At 42.3% G+C, this 19,547-nt stretch overlaps 1 protein-coding gene across 2 annotated transcripts in view; it reads left to right on the top strand.

Annotated features, from left to right (window-relative positions):
• TMEM161B (transmembrane protein 161B) overlaps nucleotides 1–14,651 on the top strand; it is a 33,873-nt gene extending 19,222 nt beyond the window's left edge. The window contains exons 6-12 of one of the 2 annotated variants that reach the window (XM_084833618.1): nucleotides 3,329–3,480; nucleotides 4,147–4,207; nucleotides 5,551–5,691; nucleotides 7,585–7,698; nucleotides 10,152–10,326; nucleotides 12,294–12,390; nucleotides 13,412–14,651. In XM_084833618.1, the coding sequence (XP_084689744.1) occupies nucleotides 3,329–3,480; nucleotides 4,147–4,207; nucleotides 5,551–5,691; nucleotides 7,585–7,698; nucleotides 10,152–10,326; nucleotides 12,294–12,390; nucleotides 13,412–13,689 (1,018 nt within the window). In that variant the 3' untranslated portion in view covers nucleotides 13,690–14,651. The remainder of the gene's footprint in view (nucleotides 1–3,328; nucleotides 3,481–4,146; nucleotides 4,208–5,550; nucleotides 5,692–7,584; nucleotides 7,699–10,151; nucleotides 10,327–12,293; nucleotides 12,391–13,411) is intronic. The other variant, XM_084833617.1, reaches the window with a different exon arrangement.
• Nucleotides 14,652–19,547: the final 4,896 nt, after the last annotated feature.

The following is a 19,547-nucleotide window of genomic DNA, read 5'->3' as shown; positions in this document are numbered from 1 at the left end:
TAGGTCAGAGTTCAGTCCAAGGTGTTGGTGTTCCTGGGGCTGATAAAGTCAGACCAAACAATTCAAGGGTTTAATCAGGAAACAAATTAAGGGTTTAATCAGCACAATTTATAGCTACCCCAGTTATAAATAAAATAAATGGCCCAATATGAGATGAAACTATAAATATTTTGTGGCAATCTGTTCATAGACTAAGGAATGCCCTGACTATGAAGTGCATAGTTTTGTACATCTGAATTCAGACTCGGTGCATGACAGTAAAAATCTGTTCTGGATCCTGATGAAGCTCATAAATGTACTTGTTTGAACTTGTTGAGAAATTATTTTCTATTTAATAACTCTAATTTTATAGCGGTACATTTGCATTAATTGGCTAACGATCAGTATTTTGAAGTTCACTGTTGATATAGAAAACATGAAGACCTCTTTATGTAATACTTTACATTATTTTCAAGTCTTTTGGAAACTCTGCTAGTGTGATTAATAACAAAAGTTTAAAAAGGCTGTGTGATCATGGTCTCAACTCGCACTTTGTGTTCAACCTCTGCAAATGACATTGTTAAATTCTATAGTTTCGGATAAGAAAGACTGAAATTTTAATTAGCTAATAGATCTTAATTTTCATTTTCCTTTCGATAAGTAAAAGTAATTAAATATTGAGTTTTTTAAAAGTTTACAGTTTTACTTGGTTTCTACTGAATTTTTGGTATTGGATGTAAAGGGCTTAACAGTAATTCTTGAATGAAAGAGAAGTCAAATGTGGAAAGAGAAGTCAAATATGGTTATGATCAACTCATCTTATATTCTGTTTCTGAACAAGCCCTTGGTGATAGGCCTCTTTAAGTGGAATTTGTTTCCATGTAATACTTGGGATCTGAAGAGCTATTCTAGGTACACCATGTAGGGTTTGTTTATTTTTTTTACTCCCCCCCCCCCTTTGTACCCTCCTCCAATTGCTTATCATAAACTGCTTTCTGGAAGCTGCCTGTTTAAAGAGCCGTGGCTAGGTGACCTAGAATAATAGAATCATAGAATAGTAGGGTTGGAAGGGGCCTACAAGGCCATCGAGTCCAACCCCCTGCTCAATGCAGGAATCCAAGTCAGAGCATTCCTGACAGATTGCTGTCCAGCCTCGTCTTGAACGCCTCCAGTGTGGGAGAGCCCACCACCTCCCTAGGTAATTGGTTCCATTGTCGTATTGCTCTAACAGTCAGGATGTTTTTCCTGATGTTCAGCCAGAATCTGGCTTCCTGTAACTTGAGCCCATTATTCTGTGTCCTGCACTCTGGGATGATCAAGAAGAGATCCTGGCCTTCTTCTCTTTGACAACCTTTCAAGTACTTGAAGAGTGCTATCATATCTCCCCTTAGTCTTCTCTTCTCAAGGCTAAATATGCCCAGTTCTTTCAGTCCCTCTTCATAGGGCTTTGTTTCCAGTCACCTGATCATCTTTGTTGCCCTCCTCTGAACCCTCTCCAGTTTGTCTGCATCCTTCTTCAAGTGTGGTGCCCAGAACTGGACACGGTACTCCAGATGAGGCCTAAGCAGTTCTGAGTAGAGGGGAACTAGTACTTCCCGGGATTTGGAAGCTATGCTTCTATTAATGCAGCCCAAAAGAGCATTTGCCTTTTTTGCAGCCACATCACATTGTTGGCTCATATTCAGCTTGTGATCGACAACAATTCCAAGATCCCTCTCGCTTGTAGTGTCGTTGAGCCACGTATCCCCCATCTTGTAACTGTGCATTTGGTTTCTTTTTCCTAGGTGCAGAACTTGGCATTTATCCCTATTAAATGTCATTCTGTTGTTTTCTGCCCAGCGCTCCCATCTATCCAGATCACTTTGATTTTTGTTTCTGTCTTCCAAAGTATTAGCTATCCCGCCCAATTTTGTGTCATCTGCAAATTTGATCAGCATTCCCTGCACCACCTCCTCCAAGTCATTAATATAAATGTTGAAGAGCACTGGGCCCAGGACTGAGCCCTGCAGTAGCCCACTCGTTACCTCTCCCCAGTTTGAGAAGGTCCCATTGATAAGCACTCTTTGAGTCCGATTCTGTAGCCAGCTGTGGATCCACTGGATCGTTGTTTCATCTAGCCCACTTGGAGCTAGTTTGCTCATCAGGATATCATGGGGCACTCTGTTGAAAGCTTTGCTGAAGTCGAGGTATATGATGTCTACAGCATTCCCACGGTCTACAAGGGAGGTTACTTGATCAAAAAATGAGATCAGATTTGTCTGGCAGGACTTGTTTTTGACAAATCCATGTTGGCTTCGAGTAATCACGGCATTGTTTTCAAGGTGCTTCCAGATGGATTGCCTTATCATCTGCTCCAGAATTTTCCCAGGGATTGATGTCAGACTGACTGGTCTGTAGTTCCCAGGTTCCTCCTTTTTACCCCTTTTGAAGATATGGACAACAGTAGCCCTCCTCCAGTCATCTGGCACTTCCCCCGTCCTCCATGATTTCTCAAAGAGAATAGGCAGCGGTTCTGAGAGTTCTTCTGCCAGTTCCTTTATTACTCTAGGATGCAGTTCATCTGGCCCTGGAGATTTGAACTCATTCAAAGTAATGAGGTGTTCCTTGACCATATGCCTGTCGATCTCAAGCTGCAATCCTTCCCCTTCAGCCTGTACTTCGCCTTTGCCAGGGGGGTCATAGACCCTCTTTTGGGAGAAGATTGAGCCAAAGTAGGAATTGAGCACCTCTGCCTTTTCTTTGTCATCTGCTATAGTTTTTCCATCCTTATTTAATAGCTGAACAACCATTTCTTTCCTCTGCCTTTTACTATGCACATAGCTGAAGAAAGCCTTTTTGTTGTTTTTAGCATCCCTCGCTCACCTCAGCTCGTTCTCAGCTTTAGCCTTCCTGACGCCATCCCTGCAATTCTGTGCTACCTGCCTGTACTCTTCCTCTGTTACTTGGCCTTCTTTCCACTTCCTATATGTGTCTTTTTTTGTTTTCAGGTCATCCCTAAGCTTTTTGTGAAGCCACATTGGCTTCTTCTGTTGTCTTATTTGGACTACTACTATTTGGACTACCTATTTGGACTACTGTTCATGAAACAAGCCGATGTCCCTTTGGGCATATGGAAGTAGTTGTCTGTTCTTTGGATCCTAATCAATGTATTAATTGTAATGTGTATTGGTGTGTTTAAGCGAATTCAATCATTTAGATTTCTCTAAGGCACCTAGCTCCCTGAATGTAGTTTTCCTTAGAGGCTAACCTGTGGCATTTTGGTCCTTGGGTTCAGAAGATCTTTATATAAATCAGCATCCTTCTTAGGAGTGTACAAAACTATTTTTTTTCCTTGACTTTTCTTATGTAGCAAAATATTGTTCTCATTAACTACACACTACTTCAAAGTAGAAGAGGGCGGAGAAAGATCAGTCTGTGTAACCTTTGGCTTCTTCTTTTTTGTTAAAGCCATGGCAATTCTGATAGTAACAGAAAACTATCTAGAATTTGGACTCGAATCAGGTAATACCTTAAAATATTGGACATGGGCAGTATCCTGTCAATTTTAAGAGTATATGGGCAGTATCCAATGGTGACTGCCTCTGAGCAGCCAGCCCTGCCTAGTGCTTGTCAACAGAGACGTAGTGCTTCCAGGGGTAACCTGAAGTGAGGTGGAAACTCTAGTTTCTGGAATAGGGCATGTAGGCAGAGCTCGCACAATTGGTGGGTTTGGCGGTGGGTCCCACTCGTGGATGGGCAGTGCTGGAAATTGCCCCATGTATAACATGTAGCCTCATTTTTGAAATATTTACCGTTATTTTGTCTATTTTCAAGATTTGTGTTCTTATTTCTTAATCTTTTTCCCATCCTTGCAGTTCCCCTAATGTATCTGTTTGGCAAATTGGGTATGCTCTTAGGTTGTAAGATCACTGAGGCCTTTCTTGTTGACTTTGAGTTGATATGGATTGCACTCTTAAAGAGCTGACATGGTTTGTTCACACTTCGAGAGATACGAATAGCAAAGGGATATTGTCAAAGGTGTGGCCTGTTTATAACTGAATTGGTGCATTCTGATTAGCAATTGGAGAAAAATCTGACCAGGCACTTAACAGCTACTTCTAAAATGTTCTGTGTTAGCATTTTGAGACTCTACATTCACCTTGTGCAATTATTTTTTTCCGTCTTCAGGCTTCTCAAATTTTTCAGAAAGTGCTGTGCAGTTTTTTGAAAAACAAGGCTTGGAATCCCAGTAAGTATAAAACAACTCAGTATCTTACATTCAACATGCTATCCATGCTTTCCCTTAGTTCAGCTTGGATTATTCTAAGGACTTTGGATCCTTTAGTTCAAATGGTACACGTGGCAAGGTCTGTAAGCATAGCAGAGCCTTTCTCGTTCTATTCATGACAGTAATTCTTGGTTCACCTTGAACTGCTTCTGAAACTGTTGGAAACAACTTCTAATGGGCATAGGGGACAGAAAGTAAAGGTCCCATTGTGTGTGTATTAAGGGTCCTGTTGTAATGGGGCCTCAGATTGCTAAACAGACATGCCTGATATACCAGACAACACTTTCCATTTTTCAATTCTTACTTTTTGAATTGGTAGCAACTGTTAAGAAGCCCTATAAACCAAATGCTTTCGAAATGGAAGTTCATCATTTGAAACTTCATACTTCGTGTGGAAATGGGGGTGGGGATTTACTTTATATTGGGGGGCTGAATTACATCAATAGGCGTGGTCATACCCACTGACGACATCCCCCCTTTTTTTTCCTTTCTCTGTGCTAAGAGAGGCACATAGTACCATGCCTCTCTCAGCATAGAGAAAGGGACTCAGCTGGTTCTGGGAGGAGTGGCTCCTTCCAGCGCTGGCTGAGTCCCAGCTTAGTGCACCGCCCACCCCAATGATGACAGTACACAGTGTGCAAATGGACTTGGCCAGTGCTGGGAGAAGTCCCAATGGGGTGAAAGGGACTCAGCTAGTGCTAGGAGGAATGGCTTTTCCTTTCACTAGCCGAGTCCCTGGCTTTGTGAGCTGCCTGCTCACGTGGGGATGGTGAGCAGCACCTGAATGGAGTCACTGCTGGAGCTGCTTATCCCAGGGCTGCTGAGTCCCTGGCTTCACATGTGCTGTATCCCCGCTGCTACCTTTGATCTGTGATAGAGAGAATGAGATTCCACTGTGCACTGCTTGTCTTTCCGATTGGGCGTGGGAGTGGCTTGCAAGGGAATCCCCCTTGTTATTTCTGGTCACAGACTTGGTCAGCTTTTCTCTACCTGAGGGATGGGGTGCTGTTCCTCCCCTGTAAGCAACAAGAGCAACAAACTATTACTGGGCAGTGGGTACAAAAGGAGCTTTTACTTAATAAATTTGACATCTAAGATTACCTTCATCCTTTCATTTTTTTGCTGTGATGCATCTATAGGAGTATATATGTTTAATATTTCTGATTTTCAAATATAATTTAGTAACAGACTTTGTATTGTGGGGTGGGAAAGGGCAGAATATGTGCCATGTCCTTAAAAATGTCAGAAAAACTGACACTTTCTCTCTCTCTCTCTCTCTCTCTCTCTCTCTCTCTCTCTCTTAGGGGTCCTGTGTCTAAACTAACTTTCAAACTCTTCCTGGCTATCTTTTGTTCGCTTATTGGTGCTTTTTTGACATTCCCGGGATTGAGACTGGCTCAGATGCATCTGGATGCTTTGAGTTTAACAACTGAAAAAATCACCCAGTAAGCTACATTTTGCCAAATTTAAATTAAATCGAAGTCTGCTCTACCAGTAGTAATCTTTACATAGCACTGCTCCACTTTTCCAGTCAAGCTGCCAATTGATGTTTTCAGGGTACTTTATGTAAAAGTCAATATATCAAAAATACAGTTAAGCTGCAGTTTAAAATCTATTAAATATTTTAAAAAGAAGAAAATAGAGAGAGAATAAGAGGGAAGATAAACTAAAAGGCACAAGGAAAATAAGACTGTTCAGATAGTTAAAGGTGAGGAGGGATGAACAGATGAATATCTGGATGGAACAAGTTGGATGGACCTTCCGTAGCAAAGGCCTAGTGGCCCATGTGGTCTTAAGACACAGTTGTAGGAGCTCCAAATTGTGAGTGATATCTGAGATTCTGGGAGTAAATCTCAAGAATGCTGGACATCAGTAATAAGATTATGGCTGCTTAGGCTAGTAAGCAACTTTGCTACTGCATTCTGAACAAGATGCAACTGATGGAGAAGCATTGGTGGAAACCCATATAAAAGGATTTGCAAGCATCAAGCCCTGTGAATAACCCAGGCATGGGTTGTAGTGGAAGGTTAGCCTGGATCAGATACAGAAGTAGCTTACTCACGTTGAAAAATCCTTGAGTTACTTGATTATTGGTACGCTGACAGGAAATATATGGTCAAAGATGACATCCAGCATAGGCTATGTTTGCATACAGAAACCAAAGAGAAAAGATAACTGTTGCTCTTGTTCTTTCTATCTGCATTGCCTTAATTCTTTCAAGTAGAGGTGATATTTGCTATCTGAACAGTTCACCTGTTTAAAAGTTTCCTTCTCTACAGCTTGATCAGCAAATGTGTTGCTGTAGAATGTTTCGTGTTTAGTTCTTTTATGGTGCAATACTATGCATGTTTAGACAGAAAAAAGTCCTACAACTCCTAGCATTACCTAGCCATTCACGTTGACTGGGGAATGCTGGGAGTTGTAGGACTTCTTTCTGTCTAATCATGTGTAGGATTGTGGCCTTAACAAATTTTTGAACCAGGTTGCTGGCCTTTCATCAGCCCTGCCCATTGCTGTAGGTGTAACTGATGTTCTAGTCCAGGGGTGCAGAACCTCAGGCCCAGGCTCCCAGTCTTGCCCTCCTGGGGTCCCAGTCTGGCCCTTGCCATGTGCCCTTCTCCTAGCCCCACCTCCTTTCTACCAGACACTAATCATTTCATGGTTTCCTAGCTTTTTCAGTTTTTTCCCACTCCAAAAGGTTGAAATACCTCTCCTGAGGCTTAGTTACTGGCAGTAAGAGCTTTATGCTAAAATATGCTGGTAGTTTTGGCTCCACCCCTTTTGCTTTTGGACCAACCCACAAATGGAATGCAGTTCCCGAAAGCTTCTCCAAAATGGAATTTCTCCGCCCGTGTTCTAGTCCATTGTAATGGACTAAAGTATCTGTGTAGGAACATACTCCTGCTTTCCTGCCACAGAACCTCTGCGTTGCTGAAGAACTTTCTGAGGCATATTCTTAGGCAGCTAACCAGCTCACATTGGGTGCTGTCCACTTCTGTTGAGCCTCATTATTAGCCTGTGAATCCTGGAACACACCCAAAGTTCCTGCAGCTGCAGGGGAAGATTGGTAGCAAGCAGCAAGCATGCTGGATTTGTGGGGAGCTAGTCTACCATTATTGATCTTCTCCCTCATAAGCTTTCAAGGAACTCCAGAGTTTTCAGGAATCAATTGGAAGCCACTGTCTGATCAGATAACTTCAGTACATATTTCTTGATGTAGCAGAAGGGCAATAAACTACTTTACATTTATTTCCCTTACTTTCAACACACAGAAGCAGAAAACGCATTTTCTGTAGGAGTTATAACATATTGATTTTGTTTTCCTTTTCAACTTTCAGAACACTGCTGCATATAAATTTCCTGGCACCCCTGCTTATGGTCTTATTGTGGGTAAAGCCCATTACCAAGGACTATATAATGAATCCACCATTGGGGAAAGAGAATGTGCCTTTGTAAGCTGCTTTTGAACATGTACATTGCAAAACTATACCATGTGTCTATAAAGTAGTACTACTATAGCTATACTGATGGGGAATAAGACAACTTGACAATTACCCCAGCCTTTATCCTCAATTTTTAGGACAGAGGTGGGCAAACTTTTCAAAATGTGACACCAATGGATGGGGTTAACATCAGTAGTGGGTGGAGCCATCCTTCTCTCCACTCCTCATTCATTCATTCATTCTTTCTCACACACACACATACACCCTCTCTCCTTATCATCCATCCATCATCTGTTCATTCTCTCATTCATTCTCTCTCTCTCTCTCACACACACACACACACACACACACACACACGCGCACGCACACACACACTCATTTATGCAAACGCATACACACACACACACACACTGTGGCAGCCTCCCTCACAAAATCTGCCAGCCAGTCTGCCTTCAGCTTGCAGCAAGTGAGAAGAATCCCTGAGACATTAGGAGCCACATGGGCAGTTATTTCAGATCAGAAAAGAATGCTTTCATGAAGAGAAGAGCCTTTTGAAAGCATAGATCCTGCCAGATCTGTGCTTTCAAAGCACCCTTATCTCCTTGAAAATGCTGTTATCTCCTTTGAAAGCACTCTCCATTTGGCCCCTGACATGTCCCCTCCCTACACTTCCTGTACCTTCTTTGGCAGGAAGGCAGTGAGTTACAAACCATAGAGCACATCACCTGGAGTGTGGTTCCTAAGGACAATATGTCACTGTCACCATTTTGTTGAACTCCACTGCCTTCCAGCTGCTCTCTTGCTTTTTCTCATGGCAGTGGCAGCTTGATTGAGCTGCCAAGAAGGTGCAGGAGATGCAAGACGGGTGTTGGGGGCCACATGCAGACTGCGGGTTGTCCACATGTATTTTAGGACCAAGGAATGTCGCATTCATTGTGGCAGATGATCATTGTCTTAGTTTGATGGCAGAACTTGCGATGACAGTAACATTGAAAGGGGTAAGACTATTCAGCCATCATATGGTTGTCTGGCACATACTGGAAGTTAGAAAGGCAGAGATGTAAGGTTATGAGCAGATCCTCCTGCTGGGTCATCTTGGCCTCAAGGAACTACAGAGGTCTAAACTACCCGCTATCTTGTGTGTTTGGCTAAAGGCAAAGGAGGCAGCAGGAGATCTAAATCGGGTGGGTAGATCTCAAGCTTGTTGGATCTACTTCTTTTTCCCCCTAGAACCCCAGTTTCCACCAAGAGACAGGTGCAAAAGCATAGAATTAAAAGAACAGGGTGTCTCTGGGCCTAGGAACTTGTTTTCAGTGCCAGAACTGAACTGAGCTCACAGTCCTTTCACACAAAAGTCCACCCCTGCTTTCTTCATTTGAATGGCCTAATTTAGGTGGGAAAGGTCATTTTGCTGTTGTTAGACAACTGGGAATTAGAAACCCTTCCAATCTACTGCAAATCCCTCAGAGGTCTACCAGCAACCTTCTGCCCACCCCTGTTCTAAATAGTCCTGGGAAACTGTAATTAAAAGTTAGAGGCTTCTTCTCAATAGCAAGACCAAGAGATCCTTGGGTCTCCTGGCCCGTTACAGCTATGACCACTGTGTGTGTGTGTGTGTGTGTGCGCGCGCGCGCACAAAGAGCAATATGTACCATCAGTTCCTTAGCAAACTCAGGTGGAGAGAATCCATATAATGTGTTGTGTATCCTCCTGGATCCTTCAGGTGAAATATGCATTGTCACTTCATACGTAATTTCACAACTGTCAGTGGGGGCAGTGTTTCGTCAGAATTCCTGAACTTGCTTGTGAGGCCAGCATAAATAGCACCATCTTCTAACTTGTCTAACTTGCTGTTTATAAGAGAGAAAGGAGTGCTTTCCCTGCTGTAACAATGAAAGGATAGCATGAGCGGTATAGTTTGAAAGATTTTTTTGTAATTGCTTGACATTTAATAGAACTGAAGTGTAAGATAATGAGACTGTAATACAAAGCTTGAAGCAATAAAAAGACCAAATATCCTGTCCAGTGTACTGCATAATTTAAAAACAGTCAGTAGTAATCCTCTTCGGTTGCATCTCACTGCCTCTTAACATATGCTGAACATATTTTGTCCTTCAGTTTGGCAGGAGAATCAAGAGATAAATGGCTCATGACCCATTTATTTACTTGAGCATATATCATACCCAATATCTTGGATGGAATGCTAACTAAAGTAGGAGGCAGGAGTTTGCTATAGTTCAATCCCCAAAAGTTTACAACCACCACCATCTCTGTATATGCCCTTGGTGTTTGAACAGTGAACAGATGGTATTCTTACAGGACTTCTATTACTCTGTGGTGGAATTCTGAAAGGATATTATCCATTTTAGTGCTCCAGCAATCTGTGCAAAATTAAGAATACTTGGTTAGTACAGTTTAGAATGACATTTGGAAAATCATTGTGTTCCTTTTTTAATCTACAGAATGTCAGAAGCTACATTTGATACTATAAGGTTATGGATTATAATTCTCCTATGTGCTTTGAGATTAGCCATGATGCGCAGTCATCTCCAAGCCTACCTGAATTTAGCGCAGAAATGCGTGGATCAGATGAAAAAGGAAGTTGGCAGAATAAGTACAATTGAATTGCAGAAAATGGTAAGCCTGACAAACAATAAGGGTGTATGAAGGAACTAGCTGATGTTTTGATTCATGAGCATAATGGTGACCCTTCTTGTCCTAGCGCTAGAACTTGAAGTGTTATCCAGAAACATGATACTGTGACTTTAAGGACTTTTAAGTCAAAAATTTTCAGGCAAGATCACTACTGACTCATTTTTCACTAGCCCTGGGGGATATTAATATAGTTCTCTTGTGAATGGCTATGCGTCTAACCTACCCTGTTCCTTAATGCTGTATGTGTTCCAACTATGTAACATTTCAAAACAACTGAGTAGCTAAATGTTTATCTAAATAATATTATACGTAGCTTCACTTGTTTTTCCCAAACTTAAGAGGAGGATGCGTTTTCCAAAATGGAGAGTTACCAATAATTTATAGGATCGTGCTGAATGTTAAAAGGCAAACATTTTCAGAGTTGGGGTGGGCCTTGAAAAACTCTTACGTATACCTCTTTTTGCTGTTATTCATAGCAGTTGTTTCCCCTCTGCTACTTCAGCGTCATTCTAGCCACCTCTGGCTTAATCCTTCCCTGATTCCAGCCAATCTGGGATCACGTGATGATGTCACGATGCCATAAAGCCAGTTCAGAGTGAGGGAAAACTGCTCTCCATCTGAATAAGTAGAGTGGGGTTGGATTTTTTGCAGCTGAAGGAAGTTTCAGCACTCCCTGTCACTTTTGGCTGAGCACAAGCTATAGTTGTAGTCCTTTGTGAGAACAGTTGTATTTCCTATTGCCAATTTGCCATTATGGTATCTGTCTTTGGTTAGGGGGTGTAGGAAGCAGTGACATAGTAAGTGGGAATGTAAGTGGTTGCCAATGCAAATGGCAGGCTTGCATCAAAGGATAAAAAAACAGATTGTCCATCAACTGCTCTATGTCTTCTGGTTTGGAGAAATAGTTTAGCACTATGGTAGCAGGAAGAGGTGTCAGAACAGTTTGCTATTTGCTTTCCAGGGGGTAATCGCTCTTTTATTAGATAAGTACATAAGTGGCAAACATATTCCTGATGTAAACCATATATTCACCTTTCAGAACTATTTAGGACAAACATGGGACAGAGATAAGCAAATGGCTTTTACAAAGGAATCACTATTAAATCGGTGGGGCCGTGGTGGCTTAGTGGTTAAGACGCTGAACTGCAGACCGGAAGGTCGGCAGGACAGCAGTTCGAGACCTGAGTGCTGCGTGACGGAGTGAGCTCCCGTCTTCAGTCCCAGCTTCTGCTAACCTAGCAGTTCGACAGCAAGAAATTGCAAGTAGATAAATAGGTACCGCTTTGGCGGGAAAAGTAACAGCGTTCCATGCACCTCGGTGTTCAGTCATGCCGGCCACATGATCACGGAAGCGTCTTCGGACAGTGCTGTCTCTTTGGCTTAGAAATGGTGATGAGCACCACACCCTAGAGTCGGACACGACTGGTTGGGGACACCTTTACCTTTTTACACTATTAAATCACATGGGGTTGGATCCAGATATCCACAGATGGAAAGGGGGCGGGCAGAAGCTGACTTTCCTGCTCCCCCGAGAGTCAGAGGACCCTGCTGAGTGGAGTGCACTGTGGCACAGGGAGGTGAAGGGGACAGGGGAGATTGCGGAAAATCAGGTGGAAGCACCTTTTGTTCCACTCACAGAAGGTGCCTCTGCATGATTTCCCCCTTTGCCCACAGCCCACTCACCAGGGCCCTCCAGCCCTCAAGGGAACATTTTTGGAGGACTCGGTGAGTCTGGCAGGGTGTGTGGGGGGAATCAGCTTCCATGCTCCTACTTCCATGGATGGATATCTGGATCCAACCCATGCTTGATGATTGCCAATGCATTAGGTAAAGCTGTTTGGTTTGATTATGCCAACAACTGTGCTTTATTGCTGGCTATGATACCTTCTGTGATAGTCATAGTATATTGTCTTGTGCACTAAATTATCCAATATTTTTGTTGACTTCAGGTGGCCAGAGTGTTTTATTACCTTTGTATAATTGCGCTTCAGTATGTGGCACCTCTGGTTATGCTGCTTCACATGACTCTGCTGTTGAAAACTTTAGGTAAGAAGTATCCAGTAAACAGAAGAAACTGCTCACTGAAAAGCTCTACTCGTTTTTTTGTTCAGTATTCTGGAAAGAGATGACAAGCCAAAATGTTGAGCTATGGCTCCCTGACAAACATTCCTGCGTACGTCTGTCTGCTTAGCTCTTTCCTCTGTTCCAAATCCTAGAATGGCTGGCAAGCTGTGCATACACACAGCCAGTAATTTAGGTCAGTTCTTGCTCAAAAACAGCTGAAGAACTGAATAGATCTATGATTTCACATAAACCTGTAGAATAGTGAGCTTCTTGTGAAGAGAAGCATAGTATTTGTGGTTTCTATGCATGATATGCTTGCTGAACGTGACATGGCATGTGACTAGAGGAACACTCATCTCCACAAAAGTGTTGCCCTTGCTAAAAGACACCAGTTGGCCTTTAATGTGTAGAAGTCTTTCCTAAAGAGATTTTTGTACCTGGCGGTTACTGGAAAATGAGGATTACTTTTGCTGGTCTCTAGAATCAGGAAAAGGTGAGAAGAAGTTTTTGGGACATGGGCATTAGCTGTCAGACTGTAGGACAGAGGAAGAGAGTGAAGAAATCCCATTTCTTTGTCAGTCTTCTCTCTGTCCACCCCCCTCCCCCAATCATGTACATATGTACATTCAAACTGGTACATGCTGCCTTCATCTTAATTCTCTGCTGCCCTCCCCCCCAGCTGAGGCTTTGCACACTACAAACGAGGTAACAGGAAGCAACAATGGCATGTTCATCTGGAGCTTGCATGTCTGGTTATAAACAGAAGTGCACATTCATTTCACCTGTTGCTGAAAGCATGGAAAAAGGAAATGTTAAGTTAGTATTGTGCAAAGCTGCACTGCGGCTCTCAGGATTGAGGGGGATGCCATTTTCTTTTGTCCTGGAAACTAGATTCTGCTATTTGAAATATGAACACCAGTCATGTCATTTATAGGCATGTAATTTAAAATGATCAAAGCAAGAATCTATAAACCTTAACTTTGTATTTATTTTCTTTCTGCAGGTAATTATTCCTGGAGCATTTATCCAGAATCAACTTCAGATTTACCAGTGGTGAACAACCCACTGAGCAGTTCAATAAACTCTGAATCTTCATCTGATGATGGAAAGATGAAGGTAACTGCAATACAGCTAACAATGGCACTGGCGAGCCTGAAGAACATTTTCACTCCACTCTTATTCAGAGGACTCCTGTCCTTTCTCACCTGGTGGATTGCTGCTTGTCTCTTTTCCACAAGCCTTTTTGGGCTGTTCTATCATCAATACCTGACAGTGGCATGACCTGACGGTGGCCAATATTCAAAGCTAGGAAATCCATATACCCCAAGAAGGCAGAAGAAAATGGAAAGACAAAACATGATGAAGAGAAAAACATATCAGTTTTTCCTTGAATGCTTCTTCTGTGTTCTCAGGCAGTGTTGATGGGTATCATTGGAAATCACAAGCAGGTTTATAACCTTGTTACCTAAACTTGTCGGTAACTGCTGAATTATTGGTGGGCTAATTTAAAACATGTCCAAGTACCATTTTCATAAGCTCCATGCTGCCCTGAAAACATTGTGTATTCAGTCACTGATTGGCTGAACTCAGTGGTGTTAAGGTACTAGGGTAATATTAATGGTGATTACTTAGAACATGAACTTTCAATTGAGCCATATAAGGGAATCAGAGAAGTTATCCTGTCGGAATAACATGGATGATTTTTCCACTGAAAAGCAAACGAATCCAACAGGACAATAGAAATGCTGTATATTACAGTAAAGGAACCTGTCTGCATAGAGTTTATTGTAAATAAAATGCATGGACTCAGCAAGCATTCATGCTGAAGGACTTGTATACATGTTACAGTAAGGGTATTTATTGCACTATTGTGTCACTTGGTCATTTAATGCATAAATATTCAGGAGTGTGCAGTTACCAGACTTTAAGAGCATTTCTCTGCTTGTGCACTCACATACTTGAAACTAATCTTTTAGTGGTTATAATTGACAAGTAGTAAGTCCAAAATTGTGTGAAGGCTTACTTATCTGTACCTCGCTCCTGCACATTCATGTATTAAACTATACAAAGTGGTATAATACGCAGTGGCATCCTCTTAGTGAGGCATTGTACCCCATAATGTAACGCGTCAGGAAGTCCTAAATGATTTTCATATTGTAAGAGTAATATTATAAATATATTGTTTCAGTCTTAACAGTCTTTTTAAAAATAATAAATGACCATATGAATCTTTGGATGTTTAGTACTGGTGCTAATATTTATCCACAAAATCCATTTGGGTTTTACTCTCTTGGTATTAGACAAATTCCATTGCCTTTACAACACTGGTTGGAGTTGCTTGTTGGCACCAAGCTTTGAGAGCAGAATTAAGATCATACCCTGTGTGAAGGTTCTTTAGTATAATTCCATGCTGGGCACTGAAAGAGGCTTCCCTTTCTCAGCACCCAATGTGGAAACACAGGTGATCTGTTCCTTCACCAGCAGCTTGAGCTGGGGGCCAAATGAGAAACTTCTACAAGCTGCATCTAGCCTGCGTGCCTCTGGTTCCCCAGCCATGCTATAAAGCAGAGGTGGGGAACCTGTGGTTTCCCAGATGTTAGACTCCAACTCCCATCAGCCCTTTCTAGCTTGGCCAATCTTCTGATGGGTCTTGTGGTCCCAACAACCTCTGGAGTGGTGCAGATTCTCCACTCCGGCTATAAAGGGTTCCTATCAGATATTAGACGGTGTCAGTGTAACTTGTTCTGTGGTAGCCAGCTCTTTGTTACAATACATCTGGTAGAAATGGCTGTTGCTGCCAGACTACCGTACAAGTACAATAGGCTACATAATTTATTTATTTATTTATTTATTTATTTATTTCATTTCTATACTGCCCAATAGCCGAAGCTCTCTGGGCAGTTCACAAAAACTAAAACCAAACAACACACAATAAAACAATTTAAAATATATAGAACATTAAAACCACAATATAACAATACAACCACAATAAAACCTAGCAGCAGTACAGGAGTTTAAAATACAGATTTAAAACAGCAAAGATAAAAATTTAGAAAGCTAAAATGCCTGGGAAAATAAAAAGGTCTTCACCTGGCGCCAAAAGGAGTACAATGTAGGCGCCAGGCGAACCTCACTAGGGAGCTCATTCCAGAGCCGGGGTGCCACAACAGAAAAAGCCGCCCTCCTAGTAGCCACCCGCCTCACTTCCTTTGGCAAGGGCTCACGGAGAAGGGCCGCTGATGATGATCTTAAGGTCCAGGCAGGCACATATGGGAGGAGGCAATCCTTCAGGTAACCTGGCCCCAAGCCGTTAAGGGCTTTGAATGTTAACACCAGTACTTTGAATCGGGCCCGGAAATGGACTGGCAGCCAGTGCAGCTGGAAAAGTTGGAAAATATGACGCCATGATAGCAGACTTCCACTTACACAGCATCATCTTCCCTTTTCCTCCTCCCCGCTGCCATCCCTGTTTGTCCCCCCAACCTATTCTAGGGGGTCCCTAACCCTCCAGAGCAGATTTGGGGGTGTGGGGCTGCAGGGGAGGAGGGGGAATCCATTCCACCAGAGGTTCTGTTCTGCTGGCAGATGGACACTGTTGGATGAACCCCAATATGCAGAGTTGGTTAATGACAGCACCACAGGTCACTATATCACACTTGCACAATGTTTACTGTGCTCTATCCCACGTGTTTGCTATCACAGTATCTGTTGAACTATGTTAACCTTCATTAACCCTGGTGAAAAAGTTCCAGAAGAAAATCTGCATTTGCTTGTCTTTATATTTCATATACTTGTTCATGATGTTAAATTGAAAAATTAGAATGACTGGATATTTTTAAATTTGCTCTTTCTAATATTTTGCTTGTATTTGCTTCAGGAATGGAAGTTGGATACATAACTTTGATGATGGAGACAGATTTCTCAGTATAGCATAAAAACCCCAATTCGTAACAGTCTTAGCACTTGCCTCTAGTAGTGTAAATGTGGAAATGGAATTATCCTACATCATTTTCAGTACAAATTCAACCTGAGAAAAATATATGAGGTTAAGCAACATTTCTCAGATGTCAGGCTCACCTTGCTGCATCTTTCAGCACACACCCTGTCAGACCTTAAACCTTTTTTTAGGATACCAGGCTTGGTTTTGCACATACATGCAGACACAGCATCAGTAAACCGAAGAAATGGTTTGTGGGATCATACTAAAGGGCCATCTAGACCAACCCTTTTGTCTTCTGCAGTAGCCATCCGGATGCCCATAGAAAGCTCACAAAAGCAGGCAGCCATTTTGTCATTTGGTCCCAGTTACCGTCCTCATAATATGGAGGTTCCACTTCTCTGCCTTGCGTTTTTCTCTTCCACTTTATCTGTAGCCTGTTGTAAATTGGCCTGGAGCAGTCAGGGACTCACAGTCCCACTCCTCCGTGTGAGAAGAGTCATGACTTAGTTAAGACCTAAGATACGTTAAATAGTCACCCTCACTGCTAGTGTTCATGTGTCTTATGGAAAGACTGCCATTAGGACTCCAATTCCCATCAGCCCTAGCTAGCATGGCCAGGGGTCAGGAATGCTGGGAGTTGTAGGCCAAAACATCTGGAGGGCACCAGGTTATGGAGGGTTGTGTTAGGGCTACAAATATTTCAAAGGTGATTATGCTGGAGTAGATAGTAGATGCCTTGAGTCTGCTCAAATCATTTGTCCAAATGGTGGATCAGGATCAATAACTGGGTAACACCTTGACCTATAGTGAGTGACACTTTTTGCACTTTGAGAAAAAATATACTATTTTAAAAGAAGGGGATTGAGGAGAAAGTTGGATATGTATTATCAAAAATTAGAATTGGATCCCATTGTTGGGATGGGTTTAAAGGAGGACTCCAGATCTTAAAGACTAGTAGGTTAAAACAGAGCAGTTGAGAACTTTGTTGTTGTTAAGTCGTGTCCAACTCTTCGTGACCCCATGGACCATAGCATGCCAGGTCTTCCTGTCCTCCGCTCTCTCCCGGAGTGTGCTCACATTCATATTCATTGCATCGGTGATGCGATCTAGCCATCTCATCCTCTGCCGTCCCCTTCTCCTTTTGCCTTCAATCTTTCCCAGCATCAGGGCCTTTTCCAGAGAGTTTTCTCTCCGCATTAGGTGGCCAAAATATTTGAGCTTCAGCTTCAGTATCTGTCCTTCCAATGAGCAGTCAGGGTTGATTTCCTTTAGGATTGACTGATTTGACCTCCTTGCAGTCCAGGGGACTCGTAAGAGTCTTCTCCAGCACCACAGTTCGAAAGCATCAATTCTTCGGTGCTTAGCCTTCCTTATAGTCCAGCTCTCAGAGCCATACTGGGAAATGGTAATCTACTGGGAAAACCATAGCTTTGATTATACGAACCTTTGTCGGCAAGGTGATGTCTCTGCTTCTTACTATGCTGTCTAGGTGTGCCATAGCTTTCCTCCCAAGGAGCAAGCATCTTTTAATTTCATACAAAAATATAAAACAATTTAGAATGGAAATCCCTCCCTGGCTGGTGGACATTGGTAAAACTGGTGTAAACATTTTGTGGGCCAGTCCTTGCAAATAGTATACCTCTCCTGCAAGTCTTGCTGCAAATAGAACACAACTGCAGATTTGACAAGACAGAGATATATAAGGCCATTGTGTGAAGTACACAAGTGTGTTTCATTCATAGACTTGAAACCTTTGTATGAAGTGCCCAGTCAGGCTAATATATTGTCTGTAATGCTGCTTGGGTCCAGCACTACTGGACTTGCTTCCCTTTTGCTCTTTGTATGAGGAGAAGTACATTTGCACTTAAACCTGAGTACCAACTTTGCATAAATCACATCTGTTTGACACTACAAAGCCTAGTAGTATACTCAGAAGTAGCAATGACATTCAGGGTTTTTTTAGAAAACAGGATTGAGGCATTCTGCTGTTGTTTTAAAGTCTGCTTTCCAACCCCAGAGATTTGCATCAGCTTAAAACCAAAAATTAATTGTAGTTGAATTAGTTGAAAGTAGGTTTAAATGTAGATGGACTTCATGGAGTTCTGAAGGAGGCAATTTTTAAAAATAATATCTTGGATCCTAAGACATACAAGTGGAACTCCACTCACTCAGTGGGGCTTTCCTGCCTTTCCTGAAAAGCCGCTCTTGAGGGCTGGAACCCTGGAACGTTGTCATGGGACTGCAGCAAGAGGGAGAAATCAGTGGAAGTGGGGTGATGCCACCTTGCATGAGCAGAAGTGCCTTTTGCTTGCACAAGTGCACCTTGGGAATCCAAGCCATTATTTCGAACTTGGCCTTTGCCCTGTGATAATTCTTCACAGCAGTAACTGTTCCTCTGTAAAATAGCTCTGACAAAACTAATAAAACATTCATATTACAATGGTATTGGTTTGATTGATCGAAAGAACTCTTGTTTTTCTGCAGTTATTGTGAATGTTTGTTCTTATCCAGTGATGCCTTCACCATGCACCTTGCTTCCCCACAAGAACTTTCCCACTTTTTGGTGGAGAGGACAGCTTTGTATGCATGGAGGAATGTGTGTATCACTGCCTCCCATCAAAGTGAATGGGACAGCCTGCTTGCACAGTTTCCTCCTATTGACTACATCATACTTGGTTTACTTGCTACTTGGGTTCTCTACAGTATGCACCACTTCTGATACATATGTGTGAGCTTGAGAACATTAAGTGTAAAGGAAATGATTGCAGAGGAAGGAAATGTTAGTATAGAAAAAGGCACTGTAAAAATCAGATTGTCAGTAATGGCTGAAATCCTATGCCTCCTTGAGAAATGGAATCAAAAAGCATACAAGCTAGAAAGAATCTGAAGAATAATCCATGTTGGAAGGTTTGGTTCCTTCACTTTGTGGATCACCATATATAATCGTTTCCATACAGGTGATGTCTTTAAGGGTGCAATCCTATACATGTTTAGACAAAGGTCCTACAACTCCCAGCATTCCCCAGCCAGCTAACTCTCTGTTAACCTGTGATTGCTCATCATAATTTTGACTGAAATTAGGATTGGCAACCTTTTTTGGCAGGTGCAGCTGTTTCCCCATCACTGCATCTCCAGGTTGGAAAAAACTTTACCGGCTGAATGTCTGCTTGTCGCATAATTTCGAATAAGCATAAAAGTT

This window comes from Heloderma suspectum, chromosome 2, assembly GCF_057233095.1.
Source record: "Heloderma suspectum isolate Gila_16-S chromosome 2, 16-S_ref, whole genome shotgun sequence".
NCBI classification, from domain to species: Eukaryota; Metazoa; Chordata; class Lepidosauria; order Squamata; family Helodermatidae; genus Heloderma; species Heloderma suspectum.
This window is presented reverse-complemented; position numbering and strand designations above follow the sequence as displayed.